The 20,307-nt window shown below is 50.4% G+C and overlaps 1 protein-coding gene across 2 annotated transcripts; it reads right to left on the reverse strand.

Moving 5' to 3' along the window:
- Window positions 1-87: 87 nt before the first annotated feature.
- Window positions 88-8,625, reverse strand: LOC121438027 (zinc finger protein 687). Of its 2 annotated transcripts, XM_041638209.1 has the most exons (10): window positions 8,496-8,531; window positions 7,026-7,121; window positions 3,550-5,681; window positions 3,227-3,405; window positions 2,724-2,900; window positions 2,452-2,614; window positions 1,963-2,289; window positions 1,760-1,872; window positions 1,432-1,576; window positions 88-1,321 (listed from the first exon to the last, which is right to left on the reverse strand). In XM_041638209.1, the coding sequence occupies exons 3-10, from the start codon at window positions 5,662-5,664 to the stop codon at window positions 827-829; spliced, it is 3,714 nt and encodes a 1,237-aa protein (XP_041494143.1). In that variant the 5' UTR covers window positions 5,665-5,681; window positions 7,026-7,121; window positions 8,496-8,531; the 3' UTR covers window positions 88-826. The 2 variants fall into 2 exon arrangements, with proteins under 2 accessions (XP_041494143.1, XP_041494144.1); XM_041638210.1 differs by lacking the exon at window positions 7,026-7,121 and having other exon boundaries at window positions 8,496-8,625.
- Between the last annotated feature and the right edge of the window lie 11,682 nt (window positions 8,626-20,307).

Consider the following 20,307-nt stretch of genomic DNA (forward strand, 5'->3'; position numbering starts at 1 on the left):
CTGTGTCTTGTCTGAGTGACCTCTGGGGGTGGGGTTGGTGGAAGGGGCTAAATCCAGCATACAAAAAGCACCAAACACACAAGATGATTACTTTTTCCATCTGTCTTGATCAATACCGCCTCTTCCCTGAAAAGGGCTGCCCCAGTTTGGACTCACCCCTCCTATCAGTACACACTGTCCAACTCACATAAAAAGAAAAGCCTGGATGGGGATTAAACCACAAGCAGTTTTAATAGTCTGGTTCTCTCCCTCTTGTTTCTCCCAGTTAGTATTATTACTACAAGAATAAAGGATTCCTGAGAGCCTGTCCTCTCCTCTCCCTGGACCCCATTTGACAGGACTCATCCCCACCAACCCCCCCACCCCTAGATTTCTGGGGGAAAAGACAAATGGAAGGCACTGCAGGGATTGGGGCGGGGTTAGTGCCAATGAGTGTTAAAGGAGGGGATACTAGGGCAGAACCCAGCACAGAGGAAGAAATCTAGCGGAGGGGTAGAAGCTAGACCCTGTACATCCTTCAGTTTCCCCTGCCTGTCTAGCAGGCTTCCCAAGGTCCTGTCCTCCCACCCAGTTATACACTGGGGGTCTGCAGCAGAACATTAGTGTTGGCTTCAGAAAGGAAGAAAGGGGAGTCCACTTAAGTAGGACCCAGGGACCAAACCCAAGAGCAGGGGGGTGCAAGTTGATAGAATCCTCAAAAAGCCTTTCCCTCGGGGGCGAAAAGAGTCAAACAAAATACATGTTAAACTTCCCAGCCCAGGGAGGAGACAGCAGCAGTGAAACCAAAGTTCCAGGGAAGAGGAGAGGCCAATCCTAGGCCTGGGACCTAGTTGTCCCCACTGCCCCCCTGCCGGGCCCTGATGAATGCCATGCCATGAGTGCGAAAATGGGTCTTGAGATTCAGAGGGCTATCACAGCTCTTGCCACAGACCTTACAAGTCAGAGGGCCTCCAGAAGCAGGCAAAGGTGAATCTCCACCCTCTGGGTCAGAGCGTAATGGCGGGGCCTCTTCTTCCCCATCCCCTACCCCCAGGGCACTGGCTTTACCCCCCGCCCGTCTCTTCTTGTGGCTAATGAATCGGTGGCGGCTCAAGGAGCCTGGGGAAGCAAAGCACAAGCCACAGTCAAGGCACTGCTGCGTGCCACCATCCACCCTCAGCCCCACCATAACGCTCTGTTCCGCTGAGCCACTGCTCCTATAGCGCAGAGGCCCATGGCCTCCTGACCCAGGGCCACCCCGCAGGGACTTGGCTGGTGGTGTTGTACTGTCAGGTTCCTCACTGCATGAGTCAGAAGACTGGCGGCGTTTCCGTCCAGGGCCCTGGAGAAAAGTGGAAGAAACTGGGCCTCACCATCACCCTGGCTTCCTGAGACCAGAGCCTCACCAGTTTCTCACTCCCACGACATACCGTAAGGAGGACCTTGCCTTACCTGAGCTCTGCCACCAGAGCCTCGCACCAGGGTGCCTCCTCTGTTAGGAGGAGACTGGGTACCAAGGGGCAAGCCATGTCGGACTTGGACATGCTTCTCCAGGATCAGACGACTACTGAACGTGCGCTTTCCCTCTGTGCAGTACCTAGCACAGGGACAGTGGGCAGCTTAGCACCAGAGGCAAAAACCCAGAGCTCCTGAGAGAAGGAAGGCTGCCAGAGCAGACAGAGGCCTCGACCTTTGGCTCCCTCAAGCAGGAGGCAGGTGAACAGGTACTCTGGGAGTAAGGGTCATCTACCAGGTAGGAAAAGGGAATGGTAAGGGTTACCTGCATGGGTAAACTCTCTTGATTCCCTCATGATTGACCCTGACATGGCGCCTCAGGCTGGGGGCAGAGCAGAAGGAGCGCTCGCACAGGCGACAGGGGAACTTTTTCACTGCCTGAAGAACAAGGGGTGGGAAATTTCAATCACACAGGTCAACCCCAAGGTTACCTTCCAGCCTACCTTTCCCAGAGGAAACCCAACTCACCTTGCCATGTTCCTTCTTCATGTGAGTCACATACTCATCACGCTCGGGAAACCAGGAGTGACAAAGGCCACAGGTCCAGCCCCCAGGCCCACCACCCCCACCTTTGATGCCTTTGCTTCCCAGGTCCCGACGGGGTCGTTTGGTTGGGCGAGGAGGCTCAGGGGAGCTGGGCAGTTCCTCTTCAGAAGATGAGGATTCCTCAGTAGCAGGGGCTGCCTCTGCCCGAGACACAGCCAGCTCCTCAGGCTCAGTCTTGGGGGTCAGAAGGGCATCTCCAGCCCCTTTCCCAACTGCCTCCTCCCCCAAGCATCCAGACTGGTGAGTATTCTATAAGAGGAAGACAAGAGGAGTGGCTATGTGGAGGAGAGCCTGGCTTTGCCAAAGTCCTCGCTTCTCCCTACCCCCCACTTCCAGAGGGTGATGCGGCTCTAGTTCAGGTCAGCACAGCTAGCTACGGAGCCAGTCCCTAGCCCTTTGCTCCTCCTGTACCTTGAGATGTTCCAGCATGGTCCTTTTTTGGGCAAAAAGCAGAGGACAAGATGGACACTTAAAGACACTGACACGCTGGGGCAACAAGTGCTGGTCAAAGTGGGAGGAGAGAAGCGGTTTGTGAGTGAAGACCGTGTCACACATGGCACACTTATAGATCAGCCTGCGGAAGCAGAAAAGGCAGTGTCAGACATCGTGATGGGGCAGCAGCCCTGCCCTGCGCCCCACCCTCCGCCCACCCCTCCTTTTCAAGCTCCTTCCCCAGGTCTCACTTGGCTTGCTGGGTGAGGAAGCTGGGATGCTGGGAGTAGAGGTGGGCATGGGCGCTGGGTGCAGACTTGAAGGCCATGGGGCAGATGGGGCACTTGTGGAAAACTTCGCAGTGTGATGCCTGTATGTGGGACTTGATGGAGTTCACACCCCCAAACACCACTGCACAGCTGGGGCACCTTAGAGAGGAAGGGGAGAAAGTGCAGTGAGGCAGGGGCATCTCCAGCACCTCACTTGTTGCTGAGGATGAGGTGGACTGCAGAAGGACATAAGCAAGGCAGAGAAAGGAAGGAGGTCAACTGTCCCCAGAGGCCTGAGGCGGCAGAGCTGGAGCCCCAGCAGGAGCCCTGCTCTCCACTGCTCTCATGGTGCATGACTTGAAGGCAGAATATGACACAACAGAGCTGAGAGACAGGAAAAACGACGGCTCTCCTTGAGAACCCATCTAAAAGGGTGCTGTAAGAAGGAGATGCTAAAGTCCTATGGGGAGATGAGTGTGAGGCACCTGTATCCTACACGGCGAGAGAAATGCAGGCAGGCCTCTCGAAGATGGGTCTGAAAATTGGCTTGAAGAAAGTTGCCCCCACACTCAGGACAGACGTGCGGGGGGCGATTCTTATGTGTGCGCTGGTGGGCACTGTAGCTGCAACGATTGGGGAGCATCATGGGGCAGGATGGGCACACCTGTCAAGAGGTTAAACAAGGTTAATTGATGAGGGGTGCCCTGTACTCCATTACTTTGCCTAAGCAAGCTCTTAGTACCTTCCTGGATTTTACCTCCATAGTTTCTGGCTGTCCCTTCCCCAAGAGAAATGATAGACAACTCACATTGCTGGTAGACCCAAGTGCAGGAGGGCCCAGCTGCTGGAAGTGGGCTGCCATGCCAGCCTTGTCTCGGCATTGCTCCTTGCACTCCAGACAGCGAAAGCACGTGTAAACAGAGGCAGCTGGGGGAGCAGGTGGTTCTGTCGGGAGTGGGAGCACAGGGGCTTCAATGGCAACTGTAGTAATGGTTGAGGAGGTGACAGCCCCCTCCCCCTTGCCCAAAACAGGCAAGGCCAGAGGTCCAGGAATAGGTGGGACAGCCACAGGCAGCAAGGGTGTGATGTCTGGCTGGCCCACCATCTGGTCAAGGGCTACAGGCCTCATGACCAAATGTGAGCACTGCATGACCAGCCCCTTGTCCTTGTGTTCACGGGCATGCAGGAGTAGGCTACACTTGTTGAAGAAGACAAGGCGACGGACACAGTGGTTACAGGTGACCTCTATACGCATGCTTCTGCGATCATAGTGCCGTGCCAGGCTCTTCTCCAGCGAGAAGGCATCCCCACACTCAAGGCAGCGGTAGCCTGTTGGAGGCAGGGCCAGCCCAGCCTCAGCTGGTGGACTCAGGTTCGGTCTATAAGCAGGCAGGAGATTCTTGCTGTTGAGGATCTTGTTGAAGGCCTCTACCAGGCTGGACTGGGTCCGAGAGATCACCGAGCCACCTGCTATGCTTGGCCCCGTAGCAGACTTAGAAGGCTGTACCATCACCACTGAGGCACCATTCACCTTCTGCCCCCCAAGGCCTAACCCTGTCCGCACCTCAGCCTTGGGCAGAGTTTGGGGTACCAGCCCTAATACACTCTTAGTCATAGTCTTAGGGCTGGTGGCATTCCCCCCTGGCAGAACCACAGCCTTGCGGGCAACACTAGCTGCCATTAACATGGCAGTGCTAGCATTCTGGATGGTAGCCACAGGCAGCACTGTGCCTTTCAGCCTCGTGCCATCACCCAGCTGGACACTCACCACCTTTGGACCCTCAGGGGCTGGAGTTACAGGAGACAGTTTCAGGAAGCTAGCCTCAGCCAGGAAAGCTCCCTCAGTCAAAGGGGCAGGGGGATCAGGTTCTGAGGGAACCCGGGTTACAGTTCTTGTGATATTCCCACAGGATGTTTTAATAGTCTTGATCCGCACCTTGAGGGGTCTAGAAGAGCTGGAAGAGGTAGGGGAATCATTGCTGTCCTCGTCTGCAGCCTCAGCTCCACTAGAGGGGCTCTGGGGACTTCTTGGAGGAGACTTCTCCATTGTTCCCTCATCTTCTTCCTTCAGAGGTTTACAGCTAGACGCCTTTTCAGGGGAAGCAGGAGGGCTCTGGTGTCCTGGAGACTGCTTGAAGGACATTCCAGCCACCTGCTGAGGTGAGGCGCTGGCAGGGATGCCTGCTGCCTCAGGGCTGGAACCTGAGCTTCTTGTAGTAGTTTGGCCCTGGGAATGGTGGGGACTGCAGCTTTCCTGTTTCAAGGCCCCTTCTGGCAGGAGAGAACTAGGAGGCAGCAGGGCTGAGCCATTTTCTGGGGCCAGCACAAAAGGAGTGGAGAAAGGAGGTGGGATCATGTCACCATCCTGAGGTGGGGAAGATTCAGGAGGTCGGGGATCTGGGTGGTCCCCTGGTTCAGACCCAAAATGAGCAAAGAGGTCCAGGGGTGTTTTGCCTTCCACAGCTTTTTCTTTCCAGGCATTCCCATTGGTAGCAGCTGGAGAATGGGGGGTTTCTGAGAGGGATGGCTCAGGATCCCCAAATCCATTCTGCATCAGACAAGACCCCACAGGTCCTTCCTTAGTTACATCCCCAGCCTTGGTCTCCTCTCCTGAAGTCCCAGGCAGGGTCTCAGGCTGCTCTGGACATACTGTGTTTTTGACAATGACACTGACAGTGGAGGTATCTGGTGGCTGTGGAAGGCCATGATCAGAGGCCTCAGCTATATTCTTAGGGTCATCCACAGTAGCTGCTGCCACCGCTCTCTCTTCAGAATCACCTCCTACACTAGGTTCTGGCTTCCCTTGGCCTCCTGGTCCCTCGTTTTCTTCTGGCCCAGAGTGAATGGCTTCATTTGCATCAATGTCAGGGATGTCAAAAGCAGCAAGGAGGTCATCAAAATCAGGTGTCTTCATGTCCCCCATAGCGACAGGTCCCAGACCTAATAAAAAGAGTAAGATTGAGGAGAAACTGGGATGTCTGAAATAGAGACCTTGAACCTCCCTTCCTCAGTAACTCTGTATTTATCCCCTCCAACTTGGTAATTTCCACCACACTGAATGGCGAATCCTGGAAAACTGTTGGAGGTAACTAAAGTCAGGTTAGTGGGAAAACACCAGGTAGTGCCAGCATAAAAACCCAGAGGAAACCAGAAAGAGAGTCTCAGAAATACAAAGAGTAATAGAAGTTAATGGTTCTCAGAGACACCTCCACAGAAACCAGATCCGTGCCAGGCACAGGACCAATTAACCAACAGGAATATTAAGGAGGACGACAGACAAAATGTTCTAGGTTTCTGGGCTTATTTGTGTCAGCTTGGGATCAATTCATATTCTTCATGGAATATGAACTGGGGGTCCATAGAGATCTGAAGACCAATACACAAAGGAGCAGAGATTAAAGTTAAGACTGAAATTGCTCTTCCTTTAGCTTTATCACTGTGGTTCAACAAGTTACTTCATTGCCTTACTTTTGCTGTTTCAAAGAGGGGACAAGTAACCCACTTATCAAAGTTCTTCTAGAAGCAAAAGATTGGATGCTTGAGTGTCGAGTCCAGAACACAATTTATTACTGCAGCTGGGCCAAATTAAGGACATGTGAGGTCAAAGAGAAGCTGGCTGCACTGGAAGGAGTATACCCTGGCCCCCTAGGGCTAGGGTCAGAGATAAGGGTCATCTAAAGTCATCTGTGAAATATCTGGAGCCACTCCTGGCACCTGGAGCTCTAGCATGGTCAGCAGGGAGAAACAGATCCAAGAGAGGAAAGGACACAGAAAGAGGCAAAGCAAGGGAGAGGCATAGTCATACAGGCCCCAACCGTGTCCTTTCTTGTCACAAACACCTGCTGCTTGCTCACCTACCTTCCCCAGAGAGTCTTTCCTCCTCCCTCCTCCACCTTAAAACTCTCAGGGTTAAAACTCCAGGGTATGAGCTGATCCACACAGTTGCCACAATGGGGAAGCTCCTCCTTCCCTCTGTCATTGCTACTCTGAGCGACTCACCTAGTCTATCTCCTAACTGAAACTCCATCTTCTCAGGCAACAATAGCCTAAGAAGTCTCCCCCAACCTTAACCAGATCCAATAGGGATGGGGGGTTAGGTCCCACAAGATTTATGTCACTAAAGCAACAAGGAGGCCAGCTCGGAGACTATGGGAGACCCGAGCGCTATCCTCCATCGGTTCTTTACCATAAGTATTTCTGTAGGAAATGGAGAAAGGATAATTCGCTCCCCTTATATGTTCCCTGCCCAGGATGCAAGCCATTTCCCAGGGCCAATTCTCTCACCTCTTTCCAGCCTTCAGACTGTAACTGGAGATAGTCCCAGCAGGTGGCGGCTGGCATTGCACGGACCAAGGTGGGGGTGGGGGGCAAGGGTACCAACTAGAGGAAGAAAGGGGAGTCCTCCTTGCACCGTACCCCCTTACTTAATTCCGCGCACGGTTTAACAAAGCCCTTAGTTCTGCCCAGATGACTCGCTAGGTCCCTCTTCAGTTCAGCTCTCTCAGGTGGGGAGACCTGGGCTACCTTCCCACTCAAGCTCCCAGAGAGGGTCGGTGGAGTACAAAGCCAACTAAGAAAACACCTGCTAAGTGGCCTCTCCCAACCACCTCCCTCTGACGTGCAAGTGACTTGGAGGTCATCCGATAGCCACCTGGAGCAGACAGTGGGCCAAGCGGAGAGGCTTAGGGCCGATGAAGATCCTCCACTCAGCCACCAGGCCTCTGGAGCTGCCATCTCCTTACCCCCTTTTCCCTCTGTCCCCCAAAAGCAGAAAGAAGGGGCCTAATAGGAAGAGGGTGAACAGACCCACGTCGGGTGGGGGGGCTCCACTGCCCTTTGCCCAAGGCCTGCTGCGCAGAGCAAAGCCAAGGGGCCAGGGCCCGGCCGGGGGCGATTAGGTTGCGGCCAAGCTGGGCAGCATTAAGTCCCTGCCATCTGCCAGGGACTGGAGTGGGAAGCAAGCCCGGGGTTTCGAGTAGGGGACGAGAAGTACATTAAAAAAAACTGGAGGGTAAACTGAGGCGAGTGGTGCTTCTTTCACTTTCACCGGCTAAGAACTCAAGGCAGGGCCTTGGCCAGGCCAAGCCCTTTAGGATCTGCGGCGCTGCACATCGGGGGCCAGGACTCCCCGGCAGTGGGGAGTGGCACGAGGGGAGTGGAGACACATGAGGGGGCGGTCCCTGCGTGACTCGAGGTTCTGCAGCCAGGTCAGACCCAACTCGAACCTGGTCCCCCTTCTCCTCCGCGCCCCGCGCTGCCTGCCCCGGCTCCGATCCCCTGAGGCTCTCTCGAGACTCGAGTGACTGCAAGGCGCGCAGCGGGTTCGGGGCGCCAGCTCGAGTCCTGCCGGGGCCCGGACGCTGACCCGCACCCGGTCGGGATGCAGGCTCCGCTCTGGCTGGGCCCAATTCCCCCGCCCCCACCGCCCGGCACGGACACCATTTTAGGTCGCGACATCCCGCAGCCTCCAGTCCCCCGGCCGCACTCCGACTGCCTCTCGGTGTAGGAGAGCCAGGACTTAGGGGTCCCGGACCCCCCTCCCACGTTACCGGGCTAGGGGCAGTGCTTTCAACAGTCTTGAGTTCCCACCAGCGGTCCTCGAGCACGGAGGCGGCGACCCCGCCAGGCAAGCAGCCGCCCCAGGGGGCGGCGCGGAGAAGGGGGTAGTTGACCAAGTGGGGGAGGGGCAGGGGCATTTACCCGCCCCCCCGGGGGGCGGAGCCAAGGGCGGGTATTCGTGGCGAGCACGCTTACTTGTTCCGATCCTAGTGCGGGCTGAGACCCCGCGGCCTCCGCCCGGTTCCAGCCGCAACCGCTGCTGCCGTCGCCGCCGCCCTCCCCGCGGCCGCCGCTACTTCCTGCTTCTCTCCGCTTCGGCCTCCCCTCTCCCTCAGCTCCCTCCGCGCTCCTGGTCCGGGCTGCCCGCTTTCATACTCGCCATTGGCCAATGGCCCCGTCGTTCAGCCCTGAGCCCCACCCAGCCCCGCACGGGGTTGGCCCTCCGTACCCCGCTCGGAACTGGCCCCTCATCGTCTTCTCACCGTGATTGGACGAAGGGCCTGGACCCTGTGGAGAAGCCTCTCCTCATTGGCTGCTCCGGAGTCCACCTGCCCCATCTGCGTAGCTCGATAGCCATTGGCCCGCGCCGCTGTCGCTTAGCAGGAAGCCTGCCTCGGTCTCCGCTCTGGGACGCGAGGGGAGTCGAGCCCCGAAGCGTGGCCGTCCCCTCGCTATTGGTGGCTCGGAGCTGGACGCTGTGCCTCATGTATGCAAACTTAGGAACTCGAGCCGTGCGGCGCGCGCCGGAGGGAATCTCGTCGGCTCCGTGTAATCTGCGTGTTTTAAGTGTTCGTGCCGTTTCCTCCGGCTAAGCCGCAGTCGCAAGGATGCGGGGCAGGGGTCACAAAACGGGGCGCCACCCCCAAACATTACGTCATCGGGGTGACCGTTCCCTCGCGATCCTCGCAGTGTCTAAACTGCTCTACCATCCGGAGGGATGCGGTCCTCGCGTGGGTCAGCCTCTGGACGTACGCACCACGCACAGCGCACAGCTCCTCCCTCTGCGGGAGAGCAGGACAGGCCGCGGGGATTCAGTGTAGAAGAAACCGGAACCCGGGACCTGGGACCTGAGACGCGCTGCGGACCGGAAGTGGGGGAGGTGATGTCGGGAGTGCTGGCGTGGCCTGGGCCACATCCAGAGAGCTCAAGGTAGTTTGCTGATAGGCCTCTTCTGCGAGCGGAGGAGGCAGGCCAGCCCTGTTTCCCAGTTCGGAGCGCTCTTTCTCCCCGCCCCCGGCACGAGCTGGCGTTTCGGTTCAGGTTGAGCTTTCCCGCGCTCTGACGCCCCGCCCCCTGGAGGCGGGGTCAAGGGAGGGGTTGCTGGGGAGATGAATTGCCTTGACACTCACCCATCTGCACGCTTTCGCAGGACCCATCTGCAAGCCCAGTGTGCCACCTGGCGCACACGCTACAGCCTGGCTGCGCGCCGCCGCCGCCCACCGCGAACGCAGCCGTTCCGAACAAGGGGTTACTTTGTTTTTGTTTTTAAGATTGTGCGTTATTTTCACACTTTGCGATGTTGGGAGTGGCACCCGGGGCTTCACCCATTCCAAGCAAGCAACCCACCAACTTAACAACGTGTCGAATTTTTGTTTTGTTTGGTTTGGGTTTTAGCGACACCGAGAAATGAACCTAGAGAGTCTCACATGCTAGGCAAGTGCGCCAACACTAAATCCATACCCTGTCTTTCACTTTCTGAGGCAGGGTTTTCACCAAGGTTGTCCTGCCTGCCTAGAGACTGGAGTTACACTGCTGCGCCACCAGAGTCTGGTAAAGCTTTTAAAAGGAGAGAGACTATTACCTGCCCTTGGGTCCCAAAAATCTCAGGCGCCGTCTAGGAGCCACTTGTCACTCACTATTAAGGCTGCAACGACAAAGTGTGAATTCGAGCTCTAGATGGGAATCTTGGAACCACCACATTCCACATGATGGCGTCAGGCAAGTCGTTCAACCTCCCTGAACCTATTGTCTCATGAATAAAATGGTAATCATAATATCCACCTGCCAAGATTAGTTTTGCATGAATGAAAAGCTTAGCGTGCAGAAGTGCTGTTTATAAAATGATAGCAAGCGGATGAATGCAGCCTCCACCTCACCTGCCGTCCTTCTCTGCAGGTGCCACAGCTCCCAACGCTCCTTGCTCTGAAGAACTAATTGAGAGTTTACTGGAGAGCTGAGGATGTGGCTCAGTTGGTATTTTATAAATACAAAGTGCTTGTATTTTATAAACCTGCGATGGTGGCTTATGCTTAGAATCCAGCACTTGGAAGGTGGAGGTAGGAGTATGGATAGTGTAGATAGTGCACAGGGGACTTTATGGCACTGAAACTTCCAGGTGAAACACTATAATAATAGGCACATGACATCCTGTATTTGTGAAAAATCATATAAATCAATTAGTTAATTCTAGTTAATAATGCATTGATATATGGGACTGGAGAAATGACTCAGTAGCTCTTCCAGAGGACCCAGGTTCAATTCACAGCACCCGCAAGACAGCTCACAACTGTCTATAAATCCAGTGCCAGGGGATCTGACACCTTGACACACATTCATGCAGACGAAATGCCAATGTGCATAATATAATAGATAATTCGTTATAATAATAATGCATCAATATGGTTGATCAGTTTATCAACTGAAAGATATATATATATGAAATATATATAAGATAATAAGGGAAATTGGTGAGAGGAAATATATGGGCACTATTTTTTGCCCAATTTTTCTATAAACATAAACATCTCTAAAGTATATTTAATAGCAAAATTTCAGCCAGGCAGTGGTGGCGCACACCTTTAATCCCAGAAGCACAGACAGATAAATCTCTTGAGTTCGAAGCCAGCCTGGTCTACAGAGCAAGTTCCTGGATGGCCAGTGCTAAACAGAGAAATCCTTTCTCAATAAACCATTTTTTAAAAAAATTCAAAACCAGGAATATTTTTAAATTCACAAACAAGATTTCAAAGCATGGAAGGAAGCCAGGAAGTGTGTGAAGATTGTGGTTTTAGATAGGGTGGATGAGCGAAGACTTTTCTGGTAGTCCCAGAAGAGCCGTCCAGGAGGGAGGTGTAAAAGGTTCTTAGGGGGAATGGAGTGATCTGAAGACTGCTTAAAGGACCTTTCCTGCTTGCGGGGGGAGGGGGGGAATCTCTGTGAGTTTGAGACCAATCTGATCCACAAGGAGAGTTTCAGGATGGCCAGGGCTACACAGGGAAACCCTGTCTGGAAAAACTTAGGGGGGAAAAAAAGGGAAGGAAGGAAAGAAGAAAGAGACAAATATATGGCACTATCTATTTTTTTTGCCAAATTTTCTATATAAATATGTCTAAAGTATATTTTAAAAAATTACATCTGTAATCCCACTGGAAAGGCTAAGGCAGATCACAAGTTTATTCTAGCCTGGGCTATCCAGTAAGACCCTGTCTCTAAGTTTAAAAACAAAGCTGGAGAGATGGCTCAGTGGTTAAGAGCACTTGCTGCTTTTGTAGAAGACCCAGGTTTGGTTCCCAGCACCCACATAGTAGCTCACAACTGTGTAACTCCAGCTCCGATGGATCCAACCCCCTCTTCTGTCCTCATGCATCAGACACACACACAGTGCACCTACATACATTCAGACATAACTCGAAAATAATAAATTCTAAAAAAGAGACACAGAGGCAGATTGACCTGGGGATGTAACCCAGGAGTGGAGCTTTCCTGAGAAGTGTGTTAAAATGTCTCTAGGCTGACACCAGAGGGAGAGAAAGCAACCTGCACTAGCCGAGAAACCCCGCTGGGCTATACCTGGCCTGACTCCGGAGTTTTCACACAGCCCCTAGGCCTTCCTTTGTCTTACAAATACCTTTTGTTGTCCCATGTGAATCTTGACTGAGAGTTTCCCATGGATACAAAGCCTATGCAAAACTTGGTTTAGAAGAAACCCTGAAAAACGGGCACCTCATGAATCAGGTATTTGCACCTGGCATTGTATTGTCAGAAACTTCCATCAGTTTGCTTTGAGATATAGAAATCTACCATCTAAAGTGCAGAAAAATATAGAAAAAGAATAGAAAAAAATAAAGATGCTGGAAGGCGCTTCAGTTCACCGCGACTGAGCCCCCTGTAGCCGCAGAGGCTAAGTTCAGTCTCACGTGTCTCTGAGTCTTCATTTCACCATCCCGCATAAACCCACACATCCGAAATACTTGCAACACGTGTAAGGCCCTAGCTTCAATTCTGCACCACAAGAAGAAATGGGAGCTGAATATAGTAACCTAGTTTCCCAGCACATGGAAGGAGGCTGCGGGAGGATCAGAAGTGGTCCAGGACAGCCTGGTCTCCGTGAGACCTTGTCTCAGAAGGTGAAGACGAAGATCTGGGTGTATGTGAAGATTGGAAGAAGGTAAAGTCCATGGATCATCAGAGGAGCTCCAAGCTTTCCAGGAAACTGGGGAAGAAGAGCAAAAAGAGCAAGAGAGAACCAAGAGAGTTCTGAAACTTTACAACCAAAGTCACTGTTCTGAGAGGGGAGGAAAGTAGTAACTGACAGGTACCACTCACATTAGTGGGATAAGAGTTGACCCAATGCAATAAAGCAAATTAGAGGTCTTCAGTGATCTTGATGAGAACAGACATGGCACGTTAACAGGGACAAAAGCTTGCATAGTATGAGTTCATAAGAATGGAGGAGGGACCTAGGCCCTCAGCATATGTGTGCCACAGTTGTGTGGCTCGGTCTGTTTATAAGGCTCCTAGCAGTGAGATCAGGATCCATCCCTAGTGCTTAGGTGACTTTTGGGAACCTGTTCCCCATGCTGAATTACCTTGCCCAGCCTTTATACGGGGGAGGTGCTCGATCCTATCTAAACTTGATGTACCATGCTTTGTACAAGTCCATAGAAGACCTGCCCCTTTCTGAGTGGAGTGAATGCGGAGAGCAGTAGATGGGAGTTGAGGGAAGGGAATGGGAGAGGAGGGAGGGGGAAACTGGTTGGTATGTAAAATAAAGGGGAAAATGTTAATAGAAAAAGAAGAAGAAAAAAGAATGGAGAAGGGACCGGGCAATGGTGACACTTGCCTTTGATCCCAGCGCTTGGGAGACAGGCAGGTGGATCTTTGAATTCAAGGCCAGCCTGGTCTACAGAGTGAGAGTGAGTTCCATGACAGCCGGAGCTACACACAAAGAAACCCTGTTGTGGGTTTGGGGCGGGGTGTGTGTGTAGGGAGAATGCCGGGCCATGGTAGTGTAACCATTTAATCCCAGTATTTGTGAGGCTGAGCCAGTCTGATGTACATGAGACCCTTCCTCAAAACAACACAAAAAATGGAGAAAGAGCTGTCAAGATGACTCGGATGGACCCTGTGATCCCACAAGGTGGCAGAAGAGAACCAAGAATTCTCTTGTGACCACATGTGCTCTGTGGCACATGCGTGCTTCACACACACTTTTAAAGGGAGGAGGAGGGAGGAAGCCGATGAGAACATCGACGAGGCAACCATTTCAAAGGGGAGAACAGGTCTCCAAAGGAGAAAACGGGGAAGAAGCAGCTTTCGGAGAGGGTGGGGCTGTTGGCAGTGCTGGAGACTGAGCTCAGCTCCACAGATTAGGCATGCACTTTACCACTGAGCTACATCCACAGCCTAAAATATAACTTTAAAAAAGTTAGGTGTGTGTGTGTGTGTGTACTGTGTGTAAGAGTACCCTCTCGGGCCAGAAGAGAATGTTGGATTCCCCGGGGCTGGAGTTACAGGCAGTTGAGAGATGTATGCTGGGAATCAAACAGGTCCTGGGGAAGAGCAGTAACCACTGCCAACTGGGCCGTCTCCCAAGCACCAGAAATAACTTGTTTCATTTTATTTTGTTTAATTGTTTTAATATTTTGTTTATGTAGGAGCCAGCCATGATAAGCTAAATATTTCGCCTGCACGTGCTACGTGTCTGTGCTACACATGCATGCAGTGCCATGGGAAACCAGGAGAGGGCACCAGATCCCCTGGGACTGGAGTTACAGATGGTTGTGAGCCACCAGGTGCTGGGACTAGGACCCAGATCCTCTGGAAGAACAGCCAGTAACTGCTGAGCCAGCCCCTAGTTTGGTGTGTTGGGGGATGAGGGGTGGGGTCGAGGTTGTTCTCCACTCCTGTGAATCTCAAGTTGGCCTCCTCCCTGCTTCTGCCTCACAAACACAGAAATTACAGGCAGACTTGCACCAGCATACCTGGGAGAGAGGGACTTTTAAGACGACGAAACTGAGCCTGGGATTATAGCTCACTTAATAGGCAGAATGCTTGCCGAGCATTCATGAAGCCATGGGTTTGAGCCCTAGAGCACTATAAACTATAACACTATAGCCTGGCATGATGGCTCAGTATGTAAACCCAGCATTTCAGAGAGAGACAGGGAGAGCAGAAGTTAAAGGCGTCCTCATAGTTACATAGGAAGTTTGAGGCAGTCTGTGCTGCTTTAGACTCTGTCTCTAAAACCAACATAATAATAGTGGTAGAATGGATAAAATATGTTATTAGCATACTACAGGCAAAGGTCTTGTACAGCAGGAAGATGATTCTTTAAAAGACCCTGAAAAAGTGGCATATGCCTTTATTTTTTTTAATGTTTATTTATTTATTATGTATACAATATTCTGTGTGTATGCCCGAAGGCCAGAAGAGGGCGCCAAACCTCCCCACAGATGATTGTGAGCCACCATGTGGTTGCTGGGAACTGAACTCAGGACCCTTGGAAGAGCAGGCAATGCTCCCAACCACTGAGCCATCTCTCCAGCTCTGGCATATGCCTTTAATCCCAGAACTCAGGAGGCAGAGGCAGGTGGATCTCTGTGATTTTTGAAATTACTCTGGTCTACATAGTGAGACTTTGTCTCAAAAAGAAGGATCCTGGTGCCTTGTTCTTTAAAAAGAAAAAAGGATTGGGCTGGATGGACAGATAGCTCTAACTCCACCTCCAGGGGATCCAACACCCTCACAGACACATATGCAGGCAAAGCACCAATGTACATAAAATAAAAATAAATAAATTGTTTTTATAAGGATGGGCGGAAGTGAGGGATGGGTCTAGTTCACAAATGTACAATAATAACAAGAGAGAAGGCAGAGTGAAGGCTGTGTGGTAAGGACGCTGTGGGTCCACCCCCTCCTCCCCACTGTGTGTTTGTTTGGATTATCTCAGTGGTTTAAGAACACAGTGTTGGAAGTATAGTTTTGTGGTAGAGTTCATGCTTAGGGTTTGAAACCCAGCATCACGAAGAAGAAGAGGAATATACAGATAGCCATGTGTGCATGACACCCCCTCCCGTGCGTGCATGCATGTGCACGGGTGTGTATGTGTGTGTGTCCCTTTTCCTCCCTCAGGTAGTTGCTACTATTCTCTCTTTACTGTTTACCATTTGAGCTTCATATGAAGAATCATAAAAGGTATGATTTTTTTTAAATATTTATTTATTATGTATACAATATTCTGAATGTGTGTATGCTTGCAGGCCAGAAGAGGGCACCAGACCTCATTACAGATGGTTGTGAGCCACCATGTGGTTGCTGGGAATTGAACTCAGGACCTTTGGAAGAGCAGGCAATGCTTTTAACCTCTGAGCCATCTCTCCAGCCCAAGGTATGATGTTTTTTGTATCTAGCCCCTTTGGCCATTTCTGAGAGCTACCAATTCCTTGACAAGCCAGGCGGTGGTGGCGCACGCCTTTAATCCCAGCACTCGGGAGGCAGAGGCAGACGGATCTCTGTGAGTTCGAGGCCAGCCTGGACTACAAGAGCTAGTGCCAGGACAGGCAGGCTCCAAAGCTACAGAGAAACCCTGTCTCGGAAAAAAAAAAAAAAAAAAACAATTCCTTGACAATAATGTGTTTATTACTGCTGTGGGATATTTAATTTTATGAGTAAGCAACAAGTGAGACATCTATTTTGATGGAAAAAGGCATTCCTTTCCTTTGGGTAGGTAGCTGAGTCAAAGCGAGTACATGGCACTAGCTTTAGCGCTTCCGTGAACACTCCACCAGTGTCCTATATGAATTCCAGCAGCCACACCAACACTGGGCACTTTCACTAGAACTCTTGAACTTAGATCTTCTAGTAGATATTTTGGGGATCTCATTTGGCTTTATTTATAGTTCTTGATTAGAAAATTATGTTAAGGCCAGGGAGATGGCTCGGCAAGTAAAGGAGCTTAAGGCCAAACCTGGAAGTTGAGTTTGACCCATGGAACCTACATAATGGAGGGAGAACTGACTCCCTTATGTTGACCTCTGACATCACATGTACCACTAGAACACACGCACGTGCGCACACACACCAGTGGACCAGTAAATGTAATTTTTTGCTTGTTTCTTTTGAATCACAGTTTTTCTGTGTAGTTCTGGCTGTCCTGGAACTCACTTTGTAGACCAGGCTGGCCTCAGACTCAGAGATCCAGCTGCCTCTGCCTCCCAAGTGGTGAATTAAAGGTGTGTGTGTGCCACCACTGCCAGCTATAAACCTAAAATTTTAATGTTATGTGAATAACTTTTTTTTCTGTTTTATTTTTTTATTAATTAACTATGCCTGACTCTTATTATGTTAACCATTTGGTTCTTCTGTTTTCCAAAGTGTTTGTAAAGTCTTTCCCCCAGACTTCATTGCTCTTACTGATTATGAGTAATTTGGCTGGGGTTTGCTCTCAGACAAGGTCTTATACACAGAAAAGATTAGCCTTCAACTTCCGGTGTAAAGTTTAGAAGGTTGGGAGACATAAAAGCTTAAATTGTTTGCCTGAAAAATGTTTTGAGGAGCCGGGCGGTGGTGGCGCACGCCTTTAATCCCAGCACTCGGGAGGCAGAGGCAGGCGGATCTCTGTGAGTTCGAGACCAGCCTGGTCTACAAGAGCTAGTTCCAGGACAGGCTCCAAAACCACAGAGAAACCCTGTCTCGAAAAACCAAAAAAAAAAAAAATGTTTTGAGGTTTAAAAAAGATAGTTTTAGGATGGTAATACAAGTTATATTAAAAAATGGTTTAGTTGTAAAACTTTAAATTCATCAAGGTAAGATAGATAATAAGAGTATTTTCTCTGAGTATGCCAAATACAAATGAGATTAACATGGTGAATGTAATTCTTACCTGATAATTGTTCGTTTATTTATTTATTTATTTATTTATTATGTATACAATATTCTACCTGTATGCCTGAAGGCCAGAAGAGGGCGCCAGACCTCTTTACAGATGGTTGTGAGCCACCATGTGGTTGCTGGGAATTGAATTCAGGACCTTTGGAAGAGTGGGCAATGCTCTTAACCACTGAGTCATCTTTCCAGCCCCCTGATAATTGTTCTTATTATATATATATATATATATATATATATATATATATATATAGTTTGTTTTTTTTTTGTTTTTTGTTTTGTTTTGTTTTGGTTTTTTTTTTTTTTGGTTTTTCGAGACAGGGTTTCTCTGTGGCTTTGGAGCCTGTCCTGGAACTAGCTCTCTAGACCAGGTTGGTCTCGAACTCACAGAGATCCGCCTACCTCTGCCTCCCGAGTACTGGGATTAAAGGCGTGCGCCACCATCGCCCGGCTATATATAGTTTTTTTTTTTTTTTTTTTTTTTTTGGTTTTTCGAGACAGGGTTTCTCTGTGGCTTTGGAGCCTGTCCTGGAACTAGCTCTGTAGACCAGGCTGGTCTCGAACTCACAGAGATCCGCCTGCCTCTGCCTCCCGAGTGCTGGGATTAAAGGCGTGCGCCACCATCGCCCGGCTATATATAGTTTTTTATGTTAGAGTTAAAACCTTTTCTTTTTTATTTAAACCAAATGGGGGAATGTTGTAGAATAATCTTTTTGTACATTGTGAAGATGTTTCACTCTGATTGGTTTAATAAAAATCTGGACAGTCAATAGTTAGGCAGAATTTCCAGACGCAGGGGATGCTGGGAAGAGGTAGCATCCCAAAGAGACATGAAGAAAACATAACATGTAAGAAATGAGGTAACCAGTCATTGCAGGACATAAATTAAGAGAAATGGGTTAATTTAAGTTATAAAATCTAGTTAGGAACAAGTCAAAGCTATCAACTGACCTTTCATAATAACAAGAAGTCTCTGTGTAGTTACTTGGGAGCTGGCAGGACAGAGAAAGTCTCACAGCAAGTGCACCCCTGCCCCGCATGGCTCCAGCTCTGCTCCTGCCCCAAGCTCCTGGCCAGGCTTTCATCGGAGAGATTGTTAGCTAAAGTGTGAGATGAAATAAGCCCTTTTCCTCTCCAAGGTGCTTTTGGTCAGAGTGTCCTGCACAGCAGCAGAAAGCAAGCTGAACATGCGGCCATTTTCTTGAGCCCCCAGACCCATTTTAAACACTGCTACTAGACTCTGTGAGTCCTGGGGAAAGAAGTGCTGTGGGATTTGCTGGCAGATTCTATTTGGTTTTCACAGTGTGATTTACACCACTCTGAGCTTTAGGTTTGGTGGAAGCTGGACATTGACTAGCGCTGTGGGTACATTGTGAGAAGTTTATTAGTCAGGAGATGGTTAGATCAGACAGAAAGTGAAGCGATTGGCCTAAGGACCTACGATAGCTCAAGATTATTTTGGTGACACATTTTTTACAACTGATTTTTGTTTGTCTTTTCCTTTCTTTTTAAATCCATGGTTTCACTCTAGCAAAGTCTGACCTTGAACCCTTCATGAACCCCATGTTCCCCCTGAACTCATTGCAATCCTCCTGCTTTAGTCTTCTGGGTGTTTGGTGTATAGGCATGAGTCCCCATGCTCCAGAGCTGTGATGGTCTAGTCAGCTGGGGCCACGCAGTCCACAGGATGAATATGGCTTCATCAGAGAACTGGATCACATCTTCATGGTGGTCTTTCTTTAATTGATTACTTTGTTATTTAATGGGGTTTTTTTTATTTATTTGTGTGTGTGTGTGTTGCCTGCATGTATGTCTGTGTGATGGTGTCTGGTCCCACAACTGAAGTTACAAACATCTGTGATCTGCCACATGAGTGCTGGGAATTGAACCCGGGTCCTCAGGAAGAGCAACCAGTGTTCTTAACTGCTGAGCCATCTCTCCAGCCTTGTTTTTATTATCTTTTCTAATCTTATGAAGTTTATTATTTAAAAAAGTTGCAAATAAAGAAAAACACTATGTACCAAAATTAACCAGAGCTCATCTGTAGAACTCAGTGAATTCGAATTGGCACTCAGAATGGACTCTCTGAAGCCTCACATTCACTTTACACTTTCAATATCAAGTATGTTTCATGTTCTCATCCACCACCTGTTGGATTGTTAGGGCCAGCAACAGGCACTGTCGGAGGTCCTGATCGTACCTAGCCAATGAGGGGCAACCTCTTGATGCTGCCTGAGGGCCTAGACAGGCGCTAAAGGTCCTGATTGTGCTAGCCAACGAGGGGCAACCATGAGATGTCAATGGATTGGAATGCTTGGGTGCTGGAAGGGTTTATAAGTCCTCGCCCCCTCCATACCTCCCCCATACCACACTTCCTTGTTAAATAAATTAGTCCGGAGTCTGCCTTCTCCCTTTCACCAGACTCCCGGAGGCTGTGTTTGCTGGCGGAGGCTGTGTTTGCTGGCGGTACACCTTCTCCCCCCTCCCCTGGGGAAGACCTTAGGGCACAGCTGGAACAGAGACATCTAGCATAGGTTTTGAGCTGGCCTGGTTAGAGTCCTTTTTTCATTGCGGCTGTAACTTTTTGGGGGTTGCCTGGAACAGTTCTGGTCAGCTTCCTCTCCTCACTCGCAGTGCTGGACAGCACCCCAATAAGATGGGGTGTCAGTGCGAAGGCCCCTTGGTCCCTTCGGCAGGTAAATGTGAGATCCCCGTCCTTTCCATCTTCTGTGCTCCCTGTCATGTTTGTCTGCCCATCCGGTTAGGAAGGCACATTTTTTCTATTTCAGTTTGCCCCGTGTCTCCATATTAGAGCTGACCCCCCAGGAAGCAGATCCAAGGTTCAACTCCCAAATGCCATCCCTCGTCCAGAGACGCCATGTGGGCCTACAGCTGTGACCCA

Source organism: Microtus oregoni, unplaced genomic scaffold (genome assembly GCF_018167655.1).
Source record: "Microtus oregoni isolate MIOR12 unplaced genomic scaffold, Mior012 000054F_ref0000373, whole genome shotgun sequence".
Classification (NCBI taxonomy): Eukaryota; Metazoa; Chordata; class Mammalia; order Rodentia; family Cricetidae; genus Microtus; species Microtus oregoni.